A 26,273-nucleotide genomic window follows, 5' to 3' on the forward strand; every position below is an offset into this window, starting at 1 on the left:
GAGCCCTATGTGTCCTCTTCAAAAGTAGTGCACTAAATAGAGAATAGGATGCCATTTGGAACCTAAAGAGAGACCCACGAGTCCATCCTACTCACTTCTCCCTCATCCACATGATGTCACCCCTGCCCTAGTCCCTCACCACACAGCATCTCAATGCAAAAAGACAATATTCGGATACCACCCCCACAGTGCACTGCAGACCATCTCAATGCAGACGACTCATTTCAAAGCCAACGTGGTATAGCAAGACACAGTTCAGATACAACTTGGATACAGCTTCATTTTATTTACACTGAAGGCACATAGCATGTGTTACAAACATTATCAATACAAAATAACAAAAGACAGTAAACATTTTCAAGCATCCGTGTTATCCTCTTTCATGTATTTCTTTCCACACAACAGAAAAACCTACATCAACATATTTCATATCTAATAACTCTGTGTACCCAATATAGAACAACTACAACAGGTAACACAGCAAAGACTGTACCTCATAATTAACAACCCGCACATCAGTCTACTTAGAATACTGGATTAATTCTCAAAGAGCTACCATTTACATAACAGCACTTTGTTACATCATTTTTGTTTCATCAATAAAGGTTTCTTTACTCCTACAATTTGACAAACGTGTGGACCAAATGAACAAAATGGAAGTGAATGACAAATATTTTTCTCGTAACGATAAATAATAAAACATAAATAAATGCCTGCATTTTTCTCTTTACTTTTTCTTCCCTTCCTCTTATGAATATCATGTATGTACTTATAAGCCACTTAAGAAATACTGTGAGGGTGTGAGTGTGTGTTCTGTGTGTAGGAAAATATGCAACAGGAATGCACATAAACAAACAAACAAAAAAATCTAAACTAAAACATCTTTCCGTATTGCATTAATGGAGTTTTGTGCAATAAAGTGCTGACAAAGAAACACCGTACTTTAATGACACTTTTTGATTTCAAAAGCACAACTTGAAAGTGATTTGGGGTCTTATTTCTGTTCATAAATGTAAAAAATAAAAAATACATAGAAGATGACTTCAGAATGTATTGCAAAAGTATGACTTTGTCTTTGCTGTAAAGAACAACTGAATCGCGGCCATTGTTATCTTAAACAAGAATAAAATCGTTTTGGGTCCTGTACACGGCATTACAGAAAACTAGTCTTCACTGTGTGAAAGACTTGTACTCACAAATACAGTGGGCACCAGCGTTAGTGGGAGCAGTTGGCATTGTACCATAATAACGAAACAGCAAGTTTACAGTGCAAAGAATATCTATTGACTTTCAAACGCTAAACATTAAAATGACAGCACCTTTCAAAGTACTTGGGATAACGGCACTAATCCTTTGTAGACAAAACTTACTTCACATGAAGATGCACTTCCTCACTCTCAGCCACACGATTGGTTCCTAATTCATCAACTACTTGTATAAAGCACAGGAGGTTGGTGGCACCTGAATTGGGGAGAACGGGCTCCTTTGTAATGACCGGAGTTGAATGGTATCAAATACATCAAACGCGTGGTTTCCAGATGTCTGATGCCATTCCATTTGCTCATTTCCTGCCATTATTACGAGCAGTACTCCCCTCAGCCGCCTCCTGTGGGATTCAAGTGGATAAAGCTAATTGGGCTCTGACATTATTCTCTACGTTCCCTTGCTGTGGTCCATTTCAGACTCCACAGAGACATACCAATGTTCACAGTCATACAGAGAGTCCGGCCCATTCCCATGCTTTACCCAACTTTCGAGAGCACCACCATTTTGCTGTCTCCAATAAGTCCTATAGTACATCTGAATACGGCACCGTATTCCCTATAGAGGGCACTACTTTTGACCAAAGCCGTGCCCTATATAGGGGAACGAGTGCCATTTCAGATACAGCCCTATTCTCCAGAGTGAGCTTCCAGATCTGCGATGAGAACATTTCCATCGGAGTCTGTGGCCTGGGAACTAGTATGCCTGTAGTACGCGTTTCCCAGGGACGGCAGTCTGCGGAAGCGCGTCACGTTCCTCTTGTAGACGAACCAGAGCGCCGCCACCAGCACGGCGAAGATCAGCATGGCCACCAGGACTGCAGCTGGGACGATACCGTGGTGCAACCCTGGAAAAGACACAGAGGGGTGAGTTTACTGGACATTGAAGGCTCTGTTAGTCATGGTAGAGGCTGCTCCCAAGATACCTTGAGTTGCCAAATTATTAGAATGCAAATGAGAAAAACAGCATAACTGTTAATAGCCGCAATTAAATACCTACCATTTAGTGGCGCCACTTCTACCTCAGGGATCATATCTGCAAAGAAAGCGATCTGTTTAACTTGACTGATCTATAGAATACATACATGTACACTGTACAAACGCATAACACAAAGCTTTGTCATAACGGCAGTTGGAGGCTAGTGAGAGGCTGCACTTACACAGGTAGCCCAATTCTGATATTTATTTCAAATATTGGCAAAAAGATCTGATTTGATTGGTCAAAATACCAATTATTGGCAAACGATCTGATTTGATTGGTCAAAAGACAAATCAGTGGCAAAAGATCAGACTTGGGCTGCCTGTGTAAATGCAGCCAAAATGTCTCTACTCCACCTGAGTTAGTTTTGCAGACAAAGCCCAGTCTGTCAGTGCACTGAGAGAGGAGCCACATCCCATCAGACACTCTGGTGGACACACAGGTGTCTGCTGTCAGCAGGCTGGGGTCTGGGGCCCTGAAGTTCCAGTTGGAGTAGTCCACAGGAGAACCATCGAGCCATGCCATGGAGCCCGCTAAATCGGACCGGACAAACATAAAATGTTTAATAAAGAAGTTGTGAATTGGTTCATTCGACCCCTCTCCTTCCACCCTACAACTCTGCCCCAGGTCATTGCTGTTTTCCCCCTAGTGCTTCTATCAACTCACCAGCTAAAACACTAAGTCAATAAATAGTATCAAAATACTAATTGAAAAATGTTGAAATTCATTATGTTACTAACCCTATTAAGCTGTGTCTTATCCCAGTTCTGTCCGAAGCACTTACAATGCCTGTCTTTTGCCAGCTGTTGGTTTATATTGCACGCCAAAACCAGCAAGCTGCTTATTTTGAAGAGAGGAAACTTGGGGAAGCATATGCTTACTGTCAGTGTTGAAGAACATCCCCAGCCAGACGGCTTGATGTGGGAAGCCATACGACCACAGCTGCTCCAGGACAAATCTGTTTTCCGTCTCTGTCTGTATGGTCAGGACCTCTGACGTGTTCGCTGGAAGAGGTAAAACACCACTAAAAACCTTCATTATTACATGTGTATTACTGAGCATGAAGAAGGCAATTCTCTGTGAATGTTTTGCCCCTTCAGATCTATAGCTAAAGTACAGTATTAGCTCCTGGAATGGAGTTAATACATGGATCCTATAGGGGGAGCTCTCACCAAACATTACATTTTGCACAATCACAACAGGGAGTCATCACAAGGGAATTCCCATTGAGAGAGATCCATTAAATCCTTGATCCATCCTAGCATGAGACCTAATTGGCTCCATGGTGTACTGGACACTTACCACAGTAGGATGAAGTTGCTGAACTAAGGACAGTTTTGCAATTTCCCCTTATGTGCTAAGGTTAGAATTTGGGCAGGGGAAACTGGTCCTAAATCTGTACTTGAGGGCAACATCTGTTGCTGTACCTTTGTGTTTGCAGTGCTCTCTGGCCTCCTCCAGGGTCAGTCTCTGGACCACGGGCTCAAAGCTGTAGCAGCTGGCGCCAAACCTCACCCACGTCGATGGACACACAACCTCGTAGGTGGTGAACGCATTACTCTCTATGGGATTTTAGATTTTTTTAGAAAAGCAGCATTGTGCATTTGAAACTCTTGAGGATTGACTAACAGCACAGCACGCTTTAGTAGCCACTGTTTTATAATGTGCTAGGAACCCAGGCTATACTCACTAGGTGGTGGGACATGGCACAGGGCTCCCTGGAGCGGCATCTCACAGTCGGCCCTCCTCCAGCCCCCGGTGACATCCATGTACACACAGTCCCCCAGGATGAAATCATCATCATCGGCCGCAACCCAGTGGGTGAAGACCGTGTCACTGCCATCAGACCACTGGTAGTTGATCCCATCCTGTAGGGACGTACAGTCACAGGCAGGGAGGAGGTGACACACACTCTCAGGGTGAGCCTACGTTGCTAAGGCGGGTTGCTAAGGGAGATGACGGGGTTGTAGGTCATGTCATGCAACGGAGCAGAAAGAGTAGAGGGAAGAAGGTTCGGCTTGGGGGTGTTTATAGACCAATGTGTCTGGCATTGTGTAGAGCGCTGTGAATCAATTCTCTCCTTTCCTGTCCTCATTCCATATTTCACGAGCAAGTCATTCCTTGAGTCTATGGGATCCTTGGATCCACATGTTGTGAGTGGCTTAGAATTCCTCCCAGCCGGGTTTGGTGGTTGAGGAAAACTACTCCCATACCGTGTGAGTGAAACACAAAAATGCGCCCTAAATGGCACCCCGTTCCCTACATAGTGCACTACATTTGACCAGAGCCCTATCGGTCCTGGACAAAAGTAGTGCACTATAAAGTGAATAGGGTGTCATTTGGGACGCAAAATAGTTATGCATGGGCTGTGGGCCAGGAGGAAAGCTCTGGGGAGCACACTGGACAACTGCAGTGATGGGATAAGTTACCGTTTGATAAATACCTCTGTTTGTCACAGGATATTATATGTCTGTAAGACATATATTGGTATATAAACACCAGATATACAGCACGTTCAGAAAGTATTCAGATCCCTTGACTTTGTTAAGGCCTTATTCTAAAATGGATTAAATTGTTTTTTCCCCCCTCATCAATCTACACACAATAAAAAATGGAAATATCACATTTATATAAGCATTCAGACCCTTTCCTCAGTACTTTGATGAAGCACCTTTGGCAGCGATTACAGCCTCAAGTTGTCTTGGGTATGACATTACAAGCTTGGCACAGCTGTATTTGGGGAGTTTCTCCCATTATTTTCTGCAGATCCTTTCAAGCTTTATCAGGTTGGCTGCACAGGTATTTTCAGGTCTTTCCAGAGATGTTCGATCAAGTCCGGGCTCTGGCTGGGCCAGGACATTCAGAGACTTGTCCCGAAGCCTGTCTTGGCTGTGTGCTTAGGGTCGTTGTCCTATTGGAAGGTGAACCTTCGCCCCACTATGAAGTCCTGAGTACTCTGGAGCAGGTTTTCATTAAGTATCTCTCTGTACTTTGCTCCGTTTATCTTTCTCTCGATCCTGACTAGTCTCCCAGTCCCTGCCGCTGAAAAACATCCTCACAGCATGATGCTGCCACCACCATGCTTCATCATAGGGATGGTGCCAGGTTTTCTCCAGACGTGACGCTTGGCATTCAGGTTAAAGAGTTCAATCTTGATTTCATAAGACCAAAGAATCTTGTTTCTCATGGTCTGAGAGTCCTTTAGGTGCCTTTTGGCAATCTCCAAGCGTGCTTTCATGTGCCTTTTGCTAAGGAATGGCTTCCGTCTGGCCACTCTACCATAAATGCCTGATTGGTGCAGTACTGAAGTGATGGTTGTCCTTCCGGAAGTTTCTCCCATCTCCACAGAGGAACTCTGTCAGAGTGACCATCGGGTTATTGGTCACCTCCCTGACCAAGGCCCTTCTCCCCCAATTGCTCAGTTTGGCCAGGCGGCCAGCTGTAGGAAGAGTCTTGGTGGTTCCAAACTTCTTCCATTTAAGAATGATGGAGGCCACTGTGTTCTTGGGGACCTTCAATTCTGCAGACATTTTTTGGTACCCTTCCTCAGATCTGTCCCTCGACACAATCCTGTCTCTGAGCTCCACGGACAATTCCTTCAACCTCATGGCTTGATTTGTGCTCTGACATTCCCTGTCAACTGTGGGACCTTATATAGACAGGTGTGTGCCTTTCCGAATCATGTCCAATGAATTGAATGTACCACAGGTGGACTCCAATCAAGTTGTAGAAACATCTCGAGGATGATCAATGGTAACTAGATGCACCTGAGCTCAATTTCGAGTCTCATAGCAAAGGGTCTGAATACTTATGTAAATAAAGTATTTCTGCTTTTTATTTTTAAGAAATGTGCAAAAAATTCAAAAAAACAGTTTTCGCTTTGTCATTATGGGGTATTGTGTGTAGATTGACGAGGAACAATTATTTAATCCATTTTAGAATAGGGCCGTAACATAACAAAATGTGGGAAAAGGGGAGGGGTCTGAATACTTTCCGAATGCACTGTATTCACATAAGAGTTGTAGAAATGTGAATGCGTGTATGTGAATAGAAAGGGCATATGGGACATAGGTAGGCCCACTTTTGATTGGAGGAGATCAGATACGTTTGGTGATGATATGGTGCAAGCATGCTGTGAATAGTCACAGAGATGAAATCCCCATGCTTTGAAAGAATGACATGGACTGGAGAGGGAGAGAGCGACAACATCCGAGTAAACAGACTGTCAGATGCACGTGGTCTCAGGCATTTCTGTATTTACAGCATTACTTCATTGCGGCCATGCTGTTTATAGAAGACCTCTAGCTAGTGCTCTTAGCTGTTTCCTTGCCGTGACGTAAATCTACTGCACACACTCCTAACATCATCAAAGGTCAATTCATGCCACAGACCAACTTCGACGTGCTTGTTAACGAGCATTATCTACGCGCACGCCCGCTCACACGCAGACACACACACAGACAGACAGACAGACAGACAGACACACACACAGCACAGGCAGGTAGCAGTACTTAGCAATATAGTATAATACATACGTCTTGACTATACAGTCCAATCCAGTGGGGGAATGCCAATCTATTGACAAGGACAGTAAGGAAAGCCTGGTGGAAGGGGTCGGTAACGCTCACCAGCTCAGACTCAGACTCTAAGCACATATTCAGCGCCTCGTACCAGCTCATGTTGCCACGGGCAACCCTGTATCTGTGGTTCTTGTACTCAATATTGTCAGGGAGAGGGTGGAGGTAGGAGTGGGATGGGGGTTTAGTTGTGTCTGTTGCAGGGAAAGAGAGAGGGAGAGGAAAAGATCAGAGAGGTTGTTTCAGGGAGAAGCAAAGGCATGGATTCGACCCAAAATCAACAGAAACACTCATTTCATTGTTCAACAATTCCTGAAGGGGATTTCTCTCAGTGAGCAGACTCAACGGGGTGACATTTTGAGAGCACAAAATGGGAAGCTATAACCAAAAACAACAGCTTCATTAATGAGGTAATACAGACATGATTGGTTATATACCTCAGTCCTGGGCTCTGAAAATAGGCCCCAATGTGTCTGAATGAGGGGTGAGCGAGTGACCCAGAAGGCACGAAGACAGAGGGGAGTCCTACCTTGGGGTCTCTGACAGACAAAGCCGTATCCACTTTCTGTGCACTTCTCGTCGAACCACTTCCCTGTCAGGTGGAAGTTGTGGTTGTTGGAGAGCACCGTGCACAGAGGATCGTCCCCGCCCAGGGGCCCGCTCAGCCACTCATCCTGCAGAGGAGGGGCGCCCACACACACACACACACACACACACACACACACAGAGAAAGTTACACAGACACACACACAAACAACCCCCCCCCCCCTAATCAATACACTATACAGAGAACATCACCAAAGCACAAAGACAATATCTGATGTTTCATTTAACCTTACCGTCAGAGGGTTCTTGGGTTCTACAGGGGACCAGTTGGTGTAGCTGACAGGTTTCCCATTGGTCCATTTCATGGTGTCCTCATCCCGTAGACCAATCCAAACACCCACTGTACTGCCCTGAAGCAGCATGGTGATGTACGCTTGCTCGATCTCGTCTTGGATGGCGACCAGCGTGCCTTGGAAAGAGGAGCAGATAGACTGGGCGTCTCTCCAGCTCTTCCCCTCCTCAGAACTGTTGGGGAGGTGCAGCAGGAGACACTACCAGAAGACACACAAAACAAAGGGCGGAAATCTAGCAAGGTTTTGGTAAAGTTCCACCAACTAGATTTTCCTTGTACGGTGTGAAAGAAAAATGACGTATTTAACTGATCTATTTGATATTAATGGTTAACAATTAATATTTAACTAATAGTAGGACGTTTCTGTCCTACTAGTGTCTGTGCTTTCATGTGCTCCACTCTAGTTCCCTGTAGCTAATCTGGGCGTATTGTCACTGGAGATGGCTTGAGCTGACAAATGAGTTAATAGACAAGAATGTGTTTTACTAGAGATAGTTTAGGAGTAGAACAATCCCTCATTGTCTCGAAATCACACTTGCATCTGGGAAACTAAGCCAGGGTGGGGTTAAGACAACAACCCACATTTAGATAACGACAGGATGAACCCAGAGTGACTTATGATGCTCCTTGGTCTGCATGAGAGAGGGTTGAACCAACCATGACTGAGCATTGTTAGTATATATAGTACTCTGCATTTGTGTAAAGGTTAGGTTACTCGGTCCAACACTCAAGGGTGTGGGGTCGAGCAGCCTCAATATTGAAATAATTAATCAATATTAAATAAAGTTGATTGTTTGAAAAAAAGTCTCTCTCAGTACTGAATGTCCACGACAACGGTCAGATGGCCAAGAGAAAATCAAATCAAATGTTATTGGTCACATGCCTAGACTTACCCAGACTTACCTACGAGACCATTACCAACAATTCAGAGTAAAAAAGTATGACAAATATTTGCTAAATAAAAAAGGAAATAGTAACACAATAAAAACATGGGAGATGAGGTGAACCTTGTGTCCGAAGTAGAGCCATCTCTCTGGACAGCCTCCGATGTAGTGAGGCTGTCTGGGAATCTCCACCACGGACACGGTCCGGCGCTTACATACGTGAGCATGGAGACCGCCACACTCACCCGCCGACCACTGACCTGTTGGTCGCAACACGTCAAAGAGAAGTCAGTCATGGTGTTTTGTGTGTGTGTGTGTGTGTGTGTGTGTGTGTGTGTGTGTGTGTGTGTGCCTGTGATCTCACCTGAGATAGAGGACATGGTCACACACTGTTTCTGTTTCACTGGGGCATCATGGGAGCTTCCTTCTGCCCAATTCTGATAATCCACAGCGGACTTATCACTCCAACTGCGCACACACACACACACACTCCGATTACACCCCCCACACTAAAGAAACAGCAAAATCCATTGAGTGTGAGGTAAAATACAGCATTGAATAAACTACAAAAAACACTTACCTGAACTCTTCCCTCACGAGGTCTGTGGACAGCCCTATCCACCAGTCAGTCGACCCCAGAGAGAGCTGAGAGAACCAAGAGAAGAAAAGGAATGCTTAGCTCACTCATTTAAGGCCTGTTACCGTCCTCCTGCATTCTGCCCTCGCTCCAGTGAAGGGTCAGCCATTCAGCCTCTTTCACGCCACGAGAGCCCATTCAACCCCTCTCCTCAACCGTGGCCTCATTCAGCCCCTCTCCTTGGCCATGGCCTCATTCAGCCTCTCTCTTTGGCCTTGGCCCCAGCCTCTGCTGTTTTATCCACAGCTCTGTCCTTTTTATAGCCTTCAAAAGCCTCTCCACCAGAGGGCCCTTCAGTTTGATCCAAGACGCTGAGCTGTAGTCAAACAAAGCCCTTTATTTTATTCCGAATGTGCGAATGTGTCTGCGTGTGTGTAAGAGAGAGAAAGTGTGTGAGGGCACTTGTGTGTGAACTGTGAATGTACAGGCGCGTGTGGGATTGAGGGCGCTCGCGTGTGAATGTCTCGGCTGGCGTGTGTGAACTCGTGTCGGCTTGTGTGTGTGTGTGTGTGTGTGTGTGTGTGTACAGACCTTCCCCATGCGCTCTCTGATGAATCGGAGCTCCTCTTTAGAGTGGACAGACAGCAAGTGGGCGCCCATCATCATACAGGCCAGGTTAACACCCTCCCAGGGAAACGGCTGCTTGGCCAGCAGATACTCTGCTCCTCTGTAGAACACCCAGGGCTCGTTCTCTACAGGACGGAGGAAGGTTACACAGCCCACAATCACACAGTCTCTCTCAGAGTCACAACTGCAATTGATATCACAAATAAGTAAATGAATGCATAATAACTCAATATAATACATCAAAAATGTCAAATATAAGAAAATACATCAAAACGAATACATTTACTTACGGTTGCTATACCAGTAGGGTTTGTTCAGCTCCATACCTATCGAGACAAATAAGACAGACATTCTTATTGATAAACCTTTCAAATCAGTAAGGATACATCAACAAGCAACTTTGAGATTTCAAACGTTACATACATGATAAAGGCAGCCCCCCGCACCTCTCTGATTCAGAGGGGTGAAAAGCGGAAGACACATTTCAGTTGGATGCGTTCAGACCAGGTATCCCCTTTTCCCTTTACTGTATATACAGTGCCATTGATGTTAGAAGAGGTGAGTCCCCCCCCTTACTACCCCTTACAGAAAAACCACATGGATTCACATGAAATGTACATGTTGTCACGTTAACTTCACACGAGATCACGTGATCACATGAAAACATGTGTTTTTGGAACACGACGCGGGTTCACGTGAAATTTGTGTGTTTTTTTTCTGTAAGAGATGTACTGTAGGCAGAAAGGCTTTATATTAATCCAACCCATTAGTTATTATAACAGTGATTACCTCTGGGAACCTTGCAGATCCACTCGTGCTTGGTGTCGCAGGGCTGTGGCAGGAGGGCGTTGGTCAGGTCGCTGTACACGGCACAGCTACGTCGGTCATCCTCCTCGTTCTTATCCTCTACGAAGGAGGACACCACGGGGGTGCCGTCAGACCACTCCCAAGATCCTGCTGACTGGGGGTCTCTCTTATTCAGGCCCACCCAGAACCAACGACCCTCTGTTCTGAAAAAGAGGAAGTGTAGAGAGAGAGAGAGACAGAGAGAGAGACAGAGACACAGAGAGAGAGAGACAGACAGAGAGACACAGAGTGAGACAGAGAGACAGCGAGAGAGAGACAGAGAGACACAGAGAGACAGACACACAGAGAGAGAGAGAGAGAGAGAGAGAGCAGAGAGACACAGAGAGAGAGACAGACACAGAGAGAGAGAGAGAGAGAGACAGAGAGACAGCGAGAGAGAGACAGAGAGACACAGAGAGATAGACACACAGAGAGAGAGAGAGAGAGAGAGAGAGAGAGAGAGAGGCAGAGAGACACAGAGAGACAGACAGAGAGAGAGATAGAGAGAGAGAGGTACAGGTATTTTAGAAAAGGTAAGGGTATTTCCTGAAGAAAATGTGTGTGTTTGATTCCCTGGGACAACACAGTATTATAAAAAGGGAAAAACAGAGGTGTAGGCTATAAAACACACTAACTAACCCATCAAACATGGAGTGGAGGAGTCCTTTGACGAAGACCTGCTCCTTGTAGTGGTGGAAGCTGGCCAGCTGAGCTCCTAGAGCCTGGCAGAAGAAGTCAGCGTCTTCCCACGACCGCTTCATCAGGACCTTCTCACTGTGGAACGCCTGAGGACCACAGTCAACAATGACACTACGTCGCCTTGACTACAGCATCTCCTTTTCTACGTTGGTTTTCAAGTGACAGCTAATGGGGCAACCTCTATAATTTGGAGAACTCCAGTGATCATGTGGTAGCATAAGCATTGCTTATCACATCAAGTTAATAACTGAGGAAGACACGAGAAATACAGGAAAGAGATAGGGGAGAAGATAAGGAAAGGCAGATGACCTTGTAACAGTGGAGCAGGCCGGAGTGTGATTCCCAGCCTGGAGGACAGGGGGCGTAAGCGTCAATATGGACTGTAGGGAGCAGGACCTCCTGGTAACCACTGATGCTCTGTTTACACACTGACAAGGCCTTCTGGGATTTGCAGTCCTTCACTTCCCAGTGACCCAAGGCCTGTCCGCCTGTCATAGCCACACAGCCACCTGCACTGACTAGAGAGGAGAGAGAGAGAGAGAGAGAGAGAGAGAGAGAGAGAGAGAGAGAGAGAGAGAGAGACAAACAAACATACAAACAAACAAACAAAGAAAGAGAAAGAAAGAGACAAACAAACAAACCAACAAAGTAAGAAAGAAAGAAAGAAAGAAAGAGAGATGAGAGAGAGAGAGACAAAGAAAGAAAGAAAGAAAGAAAGAAAGAAAGAAAGAGAGAAAGAGAGAGAGAGAGAGAGGGGGGAGAGAGATACAAAGAAAGAAAGAAAGAGACAAACAAACAAACCAACAAAGAAAGAAAGAAAGAAAGAGACAAACAAACAAACAAACCAACAACGAAAGAAAGAAAGAAAGAAAGAAAGAAAGAAAGAAAGAAAGAAAGAAAGAGAGAGACTGAGCTGTGAGAAACAGATCCACAACGCCAAGCTAAGCATGCATTGGTGAGAGTGTTAGCACCACGGTATTTTATTAACTAAATGATGGGAATTCTACTTCAAAGTCCTCCTGCCACTTCACCATAGCAACAGCATGATTAACGATGCTCTCGCACTGACTGAAGGAAGCTGAGATTGTGAAACCTAAATTACACTTCAACTCATTAATCATAGGCAGCATCCCAAATGGTACTCTATTCGGCTATTCCCTTCACAGTGCACTACTAAAGTAGAGCACTACATAGGGAATAAGTTGCCATTTGGGACTAAACCACAGTGTGAAGTGAAGTGAAGGGGGGGGGGCGAATGAAGGACAGTAGACAGCCGACACATCCACCTGGGGCTAAACTAACCCACAGCTATGGCTGTCTTTCTGTCTGTCTGTTCTGTCTGTTCTGTCTCAGCCCTATTGCTGTCTAAGTGGAGCTGGTCTGTGTGATGGAGACCACATGCCAGTGGGGAAGAGAGGGAAGACTGTTGACAGTGGAGTGGTCTGGGAGAGCAGAGGTGAATGGAGGAAACACTCAGTCCACTACGAGAAAACAGTGGTCTTTACACGGGAGACTATCGTTTATTGACACAGGGTAAGTTGACGTTTGTCCCTATCCACTGATCCAGGGTCAGATTGGTTTCCTTACCCTACTGATTAGAGAGCCGTTAGAGCCGTTAGTATACATTGCTGGGTAATCTGACCCTGGATCTGTGGTTAAGGGGCAACTTGTACCTGGAACATAGAGTATAGGACGCTACAGCCCAGCCCACCACATCTCCCTTCCCTACCTGGCTGATGCCTGTTCCAGTTTGTATAGAGCAGGGGTAGGGTGGATCCGTTGTGTCCCCCCAGCCAGCTGTACTCTCCTTGGTTACCCTGGTCCTGTAGGGCCGTCCAGTAAAAGACGCTACCGTTGGCCCCCATCTCACTCACCAGGCTGTTCAGAAAGGCCTGCTCAAACCTGCCATGGAGAGAAATCAACAATCATTCATAAGAATGTATTCTTGTCACTATGAAATATGGGAGTTCCCATTTAAGGTGTGCAAGAAATGGTTAAGATGAGAAGTCCAAGTCAGAAATCAGACCTGTTTTCCACTGTGACCAGAGGAGCCTTGCAGTAGTAACCCTTGACAGCGTCTTCATAGCTCTGCTCGTGGCTCGTCACCATGTAGCAAGAGCGGCCCTTCCGCTTCCAGTCCTGTGGGGAAGAGATACAGAGGGAGGATCTTCATTTGAGGCAGTTTGCTACAGCAGGAAAATAATCCTGCACAGTGGCAGGAAACGCAAATCGTTATGTGGATTATAATCAAAAGACATTGTCTGTAGGGGTTGATCCAGACTTTCTTTTGTTACGGCGAGATAAGTCTGAAATTGAAGTGGAAATGACAAACTTTGCAAACCTTTTTTAACCTCGAATACACTACAAGTTCGCATTTCCTGCCGTGCAGGTACATGCGAGGGAACCAACGAGTGACCGAATGAAGATCCAACGTCTGTATCTCAGTTTGATTAAATGAATAAAAAACAAATGCAAAAACATTATATGCGTGAATGTTTCTACCGCAGACACCATCCAGGAGTGAGAGCAGCCAAGACAATGCGCTGAATATACTGGAGGAGATCGACTAGAGGTGGGAGCCAGACTCACACATTACTCCATGTCAATACACACAGACACCTGAAAGGAGTCTGGGCCGGTGGACAAGAATAGCAACAAGCTCAGGAGAGCCGGCCAAGCTGACTGGATTGGGTTACACTCCAAACATTCTGGCAGTAAGAGCATAGTTTGGAATTAGCAGTAGATGGCAATGGCTAATACAAGCAAACACACGTGGAGGATTGGGGTTAGGGGAACGGAGGGTGGAGGGTTTAGGAGGTTAGGGCTATGACTGGGCCCATCTGTTAGGACTGGAGGGGGCTTGGGGAGGGGGCTTTGGGAAGTGTCTTAGGGACAGGAAGTAGTCGTGTTTTGACAAGTGTCCTACATTTCACTCCCACCTCCCCATATACACACTTGATGACCAATCGCAGGCAACACTTGCCGACACGTGCGTGTAGAAGGAATGAACACCAGTTCCTCCGCAACGAAGGAGATTCTCTCTTTATGTTGTCAAATCCCTTTCCAACTGAGGCCGTTGTCAATGAACACAGCTCGGGTGATTGTGTGAATTTCACAACGTGGCCTGAATATAATCAAATACAGTCTCTGAAAAAAAGTCTTTATTCTGTGATGTCCCATATTTTTTAGTGCCTATTGATACTACACCTCCAGGGCGATTTCCTGTCCGTTTTAGGACATGGTGAGCAGGGAAACGGCCCTTATGAGTCAATCTGCTTATGTCCTCGTAAACAGAGGTCACAACACCACATGACAGTCAGACAATACGTCATCTAGCTGTTGAATCAGCTCATTGTACTGAATGCAGAGCAGACTCGCCCTAAGCAGGGATCTGAAGCCAACCAGGCACTTTCGCTGCAATGCTAATGCATGTCTGGATATGTGGAACGCCACTATTCTGACCACACAGCATTCCACGGATCCTCTGTCTGACAAAGGACGTAAGGAATCAACAATGCATGGTGCCATGAAGTTCTTCTGGAAACAGTTGTGTTAAGATTGATAAGAGAGCTATGTTGAATTTCAATTTCACCTTCCATGGATATGGCAGATATGCATTCTTCTGCTCAGGGCTAGGACATATACAGCGCTGATATCTTGTAGGGTTTCTTATCAGATCATCTATGTGTGTGTGTGTGTGTGTGTGTGTGTGTGTCTGTGTGTGTGTGTGTGTGTGTGTGTGTGTGTGTGTGTGTGTGTGTGTGTGTGTGTGTGTGTGTGTGTGTGTGTGTGTGTGTGTGTGTGTGTGTGTGTGTGTGTGTGTGTGTGTGTGTATCTGTGTCTGTGTGTGTGTGTGTGTCTGTGTCTGTGTCTGTGTCTGTGTGTGTGTGTGTGTGTGTGTGTGTGTGTGTGTGTGTGTGTGTGTGTGTGTGTGTGTGTGTGTGTGTGTGTGTGTGTGTCTGTGTCTGTGTGTGTGTGTCTGTGTCTGTGTGTGTGTGTCTGTGTGTCTGTGTGTCTGTGTCTGTGTGTCTGTGTGTCTGTGTCTGTGTCTGTGTCTGTGTCTGTGTCTGTGTCTGTGTGTGTGTGTGTGTGTGTGTGTGTGTGTGTGTGTATGCCTACCTCAGGACAGCCCTCGTCCCATGCTTCAGTGGGGAGTAGGGACAGAAGTCCTGCTCTCCTACACACTGCAGGGAGCTTCTCATCGCATGGTGCCAACAGCCAGTTCCCCTCCTAGGACAAACACACACACATATTTGAGTCATTTACTATATTCAGTCAAATAACGATGACGAACCAACAGCAAACTGTAGTCATCCGTGAAAAGGATTCAGTTGACTGTACCGTTAGGTCAGCCTTGGCACAGAGCTGACTGTTGCTATGGGTAGGATGGTGCATGTGCCAGAGAGTGAGGTCAACTGGGGCGCCGTCTGACCACTCTACAGCTGAGGACGATAGCTTCTTTATCAGGCCGATCCACACTTCTGAGCCAGACCCTGAGACTACAGTACACACATATATGGAAATGTACACACATATACACACATATATATACACACACACACACACACACACACACACACACACACACACACACACACACACACATACTTAGTTGATTTGTCAACGTGAAAAAAAACTATCTAAAAGACAATACCCTTCCATGATCCTTTATGATATCCACACTATCCCAGAACAGAGAACACACTATACACTGTTGTCACGCCATGGCCATAGAGAGGTTTTTATTCTCTATTTTGGTTAGGCCAGGGTGTGACTAGGGTGGGCAGTCTCGTTTCTTTATTTCTATGTTTTCTATTTCTTTGTGTTTGGCCTGGTGTGGTTCTCAATCAGAGGCAGCTGTCTATCGTTGTCTCTGATTGAGAATCATACTTAGGCAGCTTTTTCCCACCTGTGTTTTGTGGGTAGTTGTTTTCAGTTTTGTGTCTGCATCAGACAGAGTTGTTTCATTTTGTTCCATTTTGTTATTTTGTTTCAGTGTTCAGTTTGAATAAATAATCATGAACATGTTTGGTCCTCTTCTTCAGACGAGCGTTACAACCGTCCCATGATCCTTTATAATGTCCACACTATCCCAGAACAGAGAACACACTATACACCGTCCCATGATCCTTTATGTTGTCCATACTATCCCAGAACAGGGAACACACTATACACCGTCCCATGATCCTTTATGTTGTCCACACTATCCCAGAACAGAGAACACACTATACACCGTCCCATGATCACCCCAGAACAGGGAACACACTATACCCATGATCCTTTATAATGTCCACACTATCCCAGAACAGGGAACACACTATACACCGTCCCATGATCCTTTATGTTGTCCACACTATCCCAGAACAGGGAACACACTATACACCGTCCCATGATCCTTTATGTTGTCCACACTATCCCAGAACAGGGAACACACTATACACCGTCCCATGATCCTTTATGTTGTCCACACTATCCCAGAACAGGGAACACACTATACACCGTCCCATGATCCTTTATGTTGTCCACACTATCCCAGAACAGAGAACACACTATACACCGTCCCATGATCCTTTATGTTGTCCACACTATCCCAGAACAGGGAACACACTATACACCGTCCCATGATCCTTTATGTTGTCCATACTATCCCAGAACAGAGAACACACTATACACCGTCCCATGATCCTTTATGTTGTCCACACTATCCCAGAACAGGGAACACACTATACACCGTCCCATGATCCTTTATGTTGTCCACACTATCCCAGAACAGAGAACACACTATACACCGTCCCATGATCCTTTATAATGTCCACACTATCCCAGAACAGGGAACACACTATACACCGTCCCATGATCCTTTATGTTGTCCACACTATCCCAGAACAGGGAACACACTATACACCGTCCCATGATCCTTTATGTTGTCCACACTATCCCAGAACAGAGAACACACTATACACCGTCCCATGATCCTTTATGTTGTCCACACTATCCCAGAACAGGGAACACACTATACACCGTCCCATGATCCTTTATGTTGTCCACACTATCCCAGAACAGAGAACACACTATACACCGTCCCATGATCCTTTATGTTGTCCATACTATCCCAGAACAGGGAACACACTATACACCGTCCCATGATCCTTTATGTTGTCCACACTATCCCAGAACAGGGAACACACTATACACCGTCCCATGATCCTTTATGTTGTCCACACTATCCCAGAACAGGGAACACACTATACACCGTCCCATGATCCTTTATGTTGTCCACACTATCCCAGAACAGAGAACACACTATACACCGTCCCATGATCCATTATGTTGTCCACACTATCCCAGAACAGGGAACACACTATATACCACATACTAGAATATAGAACCCCAGATCCAGACTCACCGTTAGCCAGCAGGCCCAGCAACAGTTCCACATCAGATAGCGAGTGTAGGCTGGTGAGGTTGGCCCCTATGGAGTTACAGGCAGTGGAGGAGTCCTCCCAGCTCCCTGCCTCAGCCTCTGCCAGGGCTTTGTAGCAGTAACGGTTGTGGGCCAGCCAGCCCTCGGAACACACCGTGCGGTAGTACTGCCAGTTATCTGTGGGCGGGTGACGGAGAGGAAAGGAGACGAGAGGTAACGGTCCAATTCAGTACAAAAACATTAGCACCTGTCATTCTACGATTTAGGGGTAAAGAGAGAAAAGGTCCAAGTATTTGGTATTTGGTCATTTATTAGGATCCCCATTAGCTGCTGCAATGCAGCAGCTACTCTTCCTGTGGTCCACATGAAACATAATACAGAATGACATAATACAGAACATCAATAGACAAGAACAGCTCAAGGACAGAACTAAATAAAAAAAATTTGTTAAAGGCCCACGTAGCCTACATATCAATGCGTACACACGAAAGAGTAATCTGGCATTGCCACTCTTCCAAGTGACGTTCATCACTCTGGAGAAATATAAATGAAGGAAAGGAAATGGAAGTTCGGTCCTAGGTGGAAACATTCTCAAATGGAGGTGTGCTACTTGTGAACTTATCTAATAAGAACGCTCATCTTCCATTTTAAAACATTTCCAGTGTCATGCCTACTGAATCGTACCCAACCTATGTTTTCTGTTATAGCCCTGTTATAGCCTAGCGTGGAAGAAGCCGAGGTCAAGAGTTCATGTTCCAGGTGGAACACAGCTGTTGAGCTGCTAGCTGGAGCTCCTCTCCCATTCTATTCGTAGGATCATTCAAACGACATCACTCACTGGAGTGACTCAGAACTTCTACTGTCACTGGGATAAATAACAAGACTACTAGCAGGAAAAAAACATCCAAGCTGTGCCCAAATGCTGACCTGTTAGAGAAGGTTTTTTAGTACCACTCAACAGTTCTTGATGGGAAGAACATCGTTTTGGAACATTACAGATGGATAATTCACCAGACGACTCTCGAGCCCGACAGAAACAATTGAGTCATCCGTATCAACCAAAACAAACAGACAAACGTTGCTCATGGTTATGCAGTTTGACCTATTAGAAAGGGCTGTTCAGAACTGTTAACAAGTACTAGTTGGAGACTGTGTATAAGAATATGACAAATGGGATAGCTCACCAAGCCCTTTTGAGCCAGACAGAGACAGCTGACTCAAGTACCAAACACAACCAAACTCTATTCCCTACATAATGCACTCTTTTTGACCAGAGCCCTATGAGCCCTGGTCAAAAGTAGCACCCTATATAGGGAATAGGGTGCTATTTGGGATGCAGATGAATAATTCCCTAGGCCCTAGAGCCAGACGGACCTTTTGATCAGCCTCTACATGTAATCAGCACCTATAAACCACAATGTGAAGAGGTTACTGTGAATCTGACAGTAGCTTACAGGCAGCTCGGTGGCAAGTCAAATTCTGTACGCCATATAACAGTACACCTACTGTAACATAAATGCAGTATCAAAGCAAGTACTGTGTAATAACACACAGTACAATACCTTAACATATACTGTATTATATATTGTAACTAAAAAAAGTGAACGCTAACGTAATCGGAATGAATGAATGAATTCATGAAATTCATTGAGGGGAGGGGTTTCTATTTCACAGCATTTTACAGTAGCAAGCAGGTTGGCTGCTAGGTAAAGTGTTTACACATTACAGTATATGAATTACAATTTGGTGTTTTATATCACGTGTACTTCTGGAGTCCCTAACAAAGGCTTCCAAACTGGCAGTGACTTTAATGTGTCCCCTTCTGTATCTGTCCCTGACTGTGGGGCACTATAACCACATAGGAGTTAAACTGCTACAGCATTCTCACTTCCAGGTGCAACAAATATAGTCTTTTAGAAGGCACACCTCAGAATATGTTCATTAGCTAGAAACAACAGTACCATGCACCAACTAGTGGCCAAAAGATTTTTGGCGCTCCAAAGCGGTACGGTACGGTACTGTATTCTGTGGGTTGGAATTACAGTACCATTCGAAATACAGCAATTCTATGCCCCACCCACAACACTTTCACACAATGCACCATCATTTACAGTATGCTGCAGCAAAACATTTCAGAGTATTTCACTGTTGAAAATACCCCAAATTACTGTATAATTGACAGTTTTATGTTACAGTGCAGATTATGAATCATTTCTTGTAGTACAATGGCTGAGCACTAAGGCAACAATAGACTGAGCGCCCGTCTGTTTGTGCTATCACGCCAACTCTCTGTCACTCATTGTCATGACAAACACTGTTTTAAACAAACAGATATGGGACCAGGTTAGGGCCACAATATGAAACATATAGGACCATTGACGTCTTACCTAGAGGCTCAGCTCTCCTGGTGTCATTGGGGGTCTTCTTACAGATGTAGGGTAGAGCAGACTCACAGGACAGACTCTGCCACTGGTGCCCCCCCGAGGCTGAGTTATACACTCCACACTGCCTGTTGTCCTGCAGAGGACTGGATGATAGGCCTGGGAGAGACCAACACAGGTAACGGGGGAGTTACAGGTAGAAAGGGAGAAACGTTGGCCTAGTTTCAAACACACATTTCTGGCTCCCACCACTGCTACAGCAGGAACTTCTTGATTCTCCCCGCTGAGATCCAAATGGACTGGACCGGTCTGAGCAAAATGGCCAGAAACTCCACTTCAGAGGGCTACATGAAGCTATTACATCTTATTACTAACGCTAATGCTGTTCATTTACATCTTAAAGGAGGAATCTGGGCCTTGGAGTGGGAATGAAAAGGTTGTAGAGCAGCCCAAGTCTCTTACCTGAGGTGAAGTTAACCAAGGCCAGAGGAGCTCCATCAGACCACTGCCACCCTGTTCTCTCACTCAGGTGGTTCAGTCCGATCCACACCATCACCCCCACGTCAGCCAACCGCTCTGAAAGACACAGAACCACACGCATGAAAACCACTAACTCTGGTCAAAACGTCTTGTACTTTCTCCAACCTGAATAACAAAAACTATGAGCACAAGTCCGTTTTAAGGCATAATACCGCACCCAAGAGTTTATAGTTTATACAGTTTATAAAGTATGTGTAGCTCAGACCATACCACCCACCTTGTCTCCTTTCCTGACTAAAAGTTCAAATAAAGTTTTGAATGTTTAGATAGAACTATTAAATATAGTGATAAAATAGTTTTATGTACCTCTGATGTACATCTGTTCAGTGAGGTCAGTGATGCTGAGTAGACTTCCTCCCTGGGCCAGGCAGGAGGAGTGGGCCTGGCTCCACGTCAGGATGGTGTACAGGTTGAACTGGTAACACGCACGGCTCTCCTGGTTCGAGTCCCAGAACGTATCGCAGCTCAACTCTGGAGGCAGAGACAAAGACATTTGAATATGATCATGGTTGTGTTGTATCGAGAGAGAAAAAATCGATCAAACCCACACTGTACAACAATACTGTGTGTGTGCGTGTGTGTGTGCGTGTGTGTGTGTGTGTGTGCGCGCATCACCTTGACTGGGACAGAAGCCCCATTTCTCATCCTGGTCGTATCGACTGGTGGTGGCACACCAGCGATGGTGGTCCTCGCGCCCCTCTGCCGTGCACTCCGAGTACCACTTGTTGTTGTATTTGAACGGCAGGGCACAAGGCATGCCGTGGGCATTACCCAACAGTGTGTGGATCTCTACAGAGAAAAACATTGTCACCACCACCTTCTTTGGGCTCATGTTCACGGTTATAGAGTGAGTCAGTCTGTTTGTTTTCTTATGTAAGGGATGAGCAGCATTTGCATGGCTGCATTAATATCAAACCAACTGTGTCTCAATGAAACTGTCTGTGTAGAAAGAGGTCAGTCAGTGCATGTCACTACTATAATATCCTATGTATGCTAGTGGTGCGTGGGTTGACTCATAACCCGCAGTCCCCCGCGGTTATATCCGCAGGGCGGGTGGGTTTAGTGTCATGAAATATTGTGTTCATGGAGGACGGGTGGATGGGGGGCGGGCTGAATAAAGAGAAACGATGCATTAAAAATCCATAAATGTCTCATCCTTATGCAATTCATATGTTACAATGAGGTTGGTCTTGTATTTGTTTTATCTGGCGTTAGTGTGTAGCCTCGGCCTAAACATTAAACTTAAACAGTCTCGGCCTAAACATTACGGACTAACCGTAGAGCGCCAAAAACACACCGATTGCCAAATGCTTTTTTGGAAAAATGTCGGAGGGAACTGTCTAGGGAACTGTACTGTTCAGATAGGTTAAATGTGATAGCAGCTGACCTGGACACTGACTGTAGGTTGAGAACTTCTCATAGCCTAATTATTATTTATTGCAGTAAAACGATACACCTATAGTGACGGGGGGGGGGGAAACGGTTACATGTCGGGATACTATTTTTGACGATTTATCGTATCGTAAGCAGTATTTTTGGAACGGTATTGAATTGCAATACATATAAAACCGTGGGAGTTGCAATACATGTCGTATCGAGGAGATCAAAGACCTGGCAGTGAGGTGCCAGGACAACAACCTCTCCCTCAATGTGAGCAAGACAAAGGAACTGAGTGTGGACTTCAGGAAAAGGAGGGCCGAACAGGACCCCATTAAACATCGACGGGGCTGTAGTGGAGCGGGTCGAGAGTTTCAAGTTCCTTGGTGTCCACATCACCAACGAACTATTATGGTCCAAACACACCAAAACAGTCATGAAGAAGGAACGACAACACATTTTCCTCCTCAGGAGACTGAAAGACTTGTCTTGGGTCCCCAGATCCTCAAAATATTCTACAACCGCACCATCGAGAGCATCCTGACCCGTTGCATCACCGCCTGGTATGGCAACTGCTCGGCATCCTAGGCGCTACAGAGAGTAGTACGTATGGCCCAGTGCACCACTGGGGCCAAGTTTCCTGCCATCCAGGACCTACAGTATATACTAGGCGGTGTCAGAGGAAGGCCCAAAAACTCCAGTGACCAAAGTCATAGACTGTTCTCATAGACTGTAAGCGGTACCGGAACGCCAAGTCTAGGTCTAAAAGGCTCCTTAACAGCTTCTATCTCCCAAGCCATAAGACTATTGAACAATTAATCAAATGGCCACCCGGACTATTTACATTGACACACCCCCACTTTGTTTTTACACTGCTGCTACTCGCTGTTTATTATCTATGTACAGTCACTTTACCTCTACCTACATGTACAAATGACCTCGACTAACCTGCACCCCCGCACATTGACTCGGTACCGGCACTCCCTGTATATAGCCTTGTTATTGTTAATTTATTGTGTTACTTTTTGTCAAATGTTCTACTTTAGTTTATTTAGTAAATATTTCCTTAATTCTATTTCTTTAACTGCATTGTTGGTTAAGGGCTTGTAAGTAAGCATTTCACGGTAATGTCTACACCTGTTGTATTTCGGCGCAGGTGACAAATAAAATTGGAAATGATTTGATAATAGCATATTGTGAAGTCCCAATTCTCAGCCCTAACACCAAGTGTAAACAGGAGTGGAGAAATGTGATTTATTTCATTCAGCATCTTGAGAGAATGAATGCGCAGTTAGGAACTGTCTGTAAAGGTGCTATCTTTATCAGCATAACAGAAGCTGATAGAATTTCAACCACATAGAATATGCATCCAAAACTAACTGAAATCTTATCAAAAACATGTTGGGTCATTTTAACAGCTTTGAATTTTCTTAAAACCGGACAAAAATGGCATTTTCTCCCCGGTCCCTAAATGTCTTTGCTCTGCAAGAGCAGCAGAAACAGAAGAGAACAGAGAAAACAAACGTTATCGATGTCAACTACATTGCTGCATTTATTCTATAAATGTATGACATTATTCTGATGAGCAATGGTTTATTTAGTCTTCTAGGGCAACAAGTAATGACAGAAGAGAAGCTGCACATATCTAATCACAGACAAGTTCCTTGACTGAAAAATAGTCTACCAAAATGTAAGTTAATGATAAGCAATGACATATGCCTATCTAAAAAGGCCTGTCAAAAAAATTGTTCCACCTTCTCTAACTGTACAGCGCTTTTTCTATATTTGCGGCTTTAGGATTTGGGTGCGAGCCTCAGATTTTCAATTTGTCATATATAGTCGGGGGTTACGAATGGGTTATTAGCAATTGCGGGCGCGTGCGGGTGAACAAACAGCTGACACGCGCATCACTAATGTTGACTACTTACCCTCATAAGGATAGGCACATGGCCCCTCCCCCGGTGTAGAGTACCTCCTCCACTGATGATAACTGGCCCTCTTGACCACCACCAGGCGTCCAGCCACGGACAGCTTCAGCTGGGACGCCCCGTACAACGTATTCCCATTGCACCTCCACCACAGGGTCCGGAGGGGTGAGTCACACTCGAAGGTGCCCAGGGGCTGGGTGGAGTCGCTGATGTTCAGGCCCAGACAGAGGCTGCTACCCAGATTGAAGAGGCGGTGACGAGACACCCACTTCCACAGCATATGGCGGGTGGGCCTCTCACAGCTCTCCAGGACCAGGTTCGAGGAGGAGGAGGAGATGCAGCGCTTCAGCTGGGTACTCTCCATGATGAACAGACCCTTGTCTGGGAATAGAGGGATTGATGGGTGGAAATGTAGGGTAGTGGGGAAGAATAATAGCATCGTCTACTGTAAACTTTAATATGCTCTCTACGACACCAATATTGGTGTTTGAGTACTGAAAGGCCCTGTCTTAAGGCATGCTTCGGTTCTGCTGGACTGAACGGGTGTGTTCGCATACTCCCGTAAAAGACCTTTGCTTGAAAAACGAGAAAAAGTACTGTTTGTCCAACTTGAGAAGCCATAGCCAGTATACACTTCCTCAAAACAGTCAGAATTACATACATATCTGTCATTAATTTTGACGTTTTTATCGAGATCTTAGTAGCGCAATTTTATGATGTTTTATGATGTTTGGTGCAGTATTTCTCAAGTAAAAAAATGCCATGAATACGAGTCATCTATTGTTGAATGGCAACTAACACTTTATTGAAGAATCCCTACAGTTGACCAATGACAGATGATGGGGCGTAGACTTCGGTTCCAAACTTCGGCATGCCTCGAGAAACTGTTTTGTGTGCACGAACAGTCGAAAAAAACGTGCCGAAAACCAAAACACACAAAAAATTCACAAATGATCTTCATAATATATGCACGTATTGTTCCGAACTGTTAATTGTTCAGGGGCCTATCCGTGTCATTCTCCTATACACATGTCTGAAACAAGTGCGAATTTTTATAGGCTGCTAAAATTGTATTATTAGGCCTACGCATAATAACATTACTATAACAACATCACCACTAGGCTAGATTGTCATATCCGATAAACATTTAAAGTTCAATGAGACTGGAGACTGGAGTTTAGGTCATGGACAGGCCTGCTCTCTGTGCCCAACCAAATAACATATCTGGGCCTGTTTCTCTCTCTCTCTGTGTATGTGTGCCTAGTTAAATAAATGTTAAATTAACATAAAATAAAAATGTGTGTCCTCCCGTCATTCCTTTGGCATAATTCCATGACCCAATTTGAGCTCTCTCCTGTCTATACCAGGGAAACATGCCATCTACAGCCTACAGTTGCTATACTGTGCAAACAGTCTATCCATGGTTACCTTTACCTGACCCTAATCTGTCCGTCCCTCTACCCATAACAGCATCAACGTTGATGTTTTATTCTTTCTGACCTTTCCGATCTGCATCAGAAGCCTGATGGTCACATGATGAGTCCATTCATTAATTGATCATGTATAAAAAGGGCAAAATGTTCTTATTACGAAACCATTTTGCAGTACTCCCAGATGACACAACAATTCAACTATCTTTTCTTATATTGTTCATTGTATTTTTCCATAATCGAAACCGAGAATAATACAATGCATCTCGCCATGCATCCAGCGGCGCAGCGCTGTAGCCTACAGAAGCCTATATCTTGTCTTGCACATACAGTATACCACACTTGCGTACATAGGAGTCTTTCTTATTGTAGACTTTCTTGTCCTGACTTGCATGACTGACCTATCATTTATAATTCTTGAAATAAAACTGAACAGCAGGCTACTAGTGGACACATTTCGATGTCCGATGCAGTCTGAGTTGAACTTACTGTAGAGTTCGGAAAGATCTTTTTTCTCCAACACCACATCGTCTTCAATCACACAGTCGCAGCTATTCATAAAGACTATTGCAAAGATTAACAAGAGCACTCCTGAAGATTCTGTACAGCGTGATAAATATACTCTCATTTCGACGACAAGTTGCTGAATAAAAAGGCAGGAGTTCGAACATTCGGTGGTTGTTTTTCTCCTGAAAAACTTTCCGAAAGTTTGGGTAATCGCGACGTCACGGCCCAAGGTCTCTGCGGGGTAGTAAAGGAAGCATAGCCTACATTTCTTCCAGACAATTTTTGGGCGGGGGTCGGCTTTTATGGTTTTTACACACGTTTTAGAAGAACATTGATA

General features: G+C 45.0%; 1 protein-coding gene across 1 annotated transcript; it reads right to left on the reverse strand.

Annotated features, from left to right (window-relative positions):
• Positions 1-266: 266 nt before the first annotated feature.
• On the reverse strand, positions 267-26,170 carry pla2r1 (phospholipase A2 receptor 1). The gene is made up of 28 exons (XM_064970852.1): positions 25,919-26,170; positions 24,000-24,380; positions 21,310-21,483; positions 21,001-21,165; positions 20,617-20,730; positions 20,161-20,313; positions 17,756-17,950; positions 15,691-15,848; positions 15,469-15,579; positions 13,376-13,488; positions 13,079-13,251; positions 11,659-11,867; positions 11,290-11,435; positions 10,594-10,814; positions 10,095-10,130; positions 9,769-9,929; positions 9,181-9,245; positions 8,965-9,068; positions 8,724-8,860; positions 7,658-7,915; positions 7,348-7,492; positions 6,777-7,012; positions 3,932-4,109; positions 3,669-3,803; positions 3,123-3,245; positions 2,598-2,774; positions 2,263-2,298; positions 267-2,110 (listed from the first exon to the last, which is right to left on the reverse strand). The coding sequence occupies exons 1-28, from the start codon at positions 26,055-26,057 to the stop codon at positions 1,893-1,895; spliced, it is 4,461 nt and encodes a 1,486-aa protein (XP_064826924.1). The 5' UTR covers positions 26,058-26,170; the 3' UTR covers positions 267-1,892.
• Positions 26,171-26,273: the final 103 nt, after the last annotated feature.

This window comes from Oncorhynchus masou, chromosome 7, assembly GCF_036934945.1.
Source record: "Oncorhynchus masou masou isolate Uvic2021 chromosome 7, UVic_Omas_1.1, whole genome shotgun sequence".
NCBI classification, from domain to species: Eukaryota; Metazoa; Chordata; class Actinopteri; order Salmoniformes; family Salmonidae; genus Oncorhynchus; species Oncorhynchus masou.

Coding starts and splice junctions, on each gene's coding strand:
- pla2r1 (XM_064970852.1), bottom strand. CDS start 26,057: ATGAGAGTATATTTATCACGCTGTACAGAATCTTCAGGAGTGCTCTTG. Junction 20,314..20,616: donor CTTGGTTAACTTCACCTCAG/GTAAGAGACTTG, acceptor GGTCTCTCCCAG/GCCTATCATCCAGTCCTCTG. Junction 10,815..11,289: donor CTCCACTCCATGTTTGATGG/GTTAGTTAGTGT, acceptor CCTCTTTTTCAG/AACAGAGGGTCGTTGGTTCT.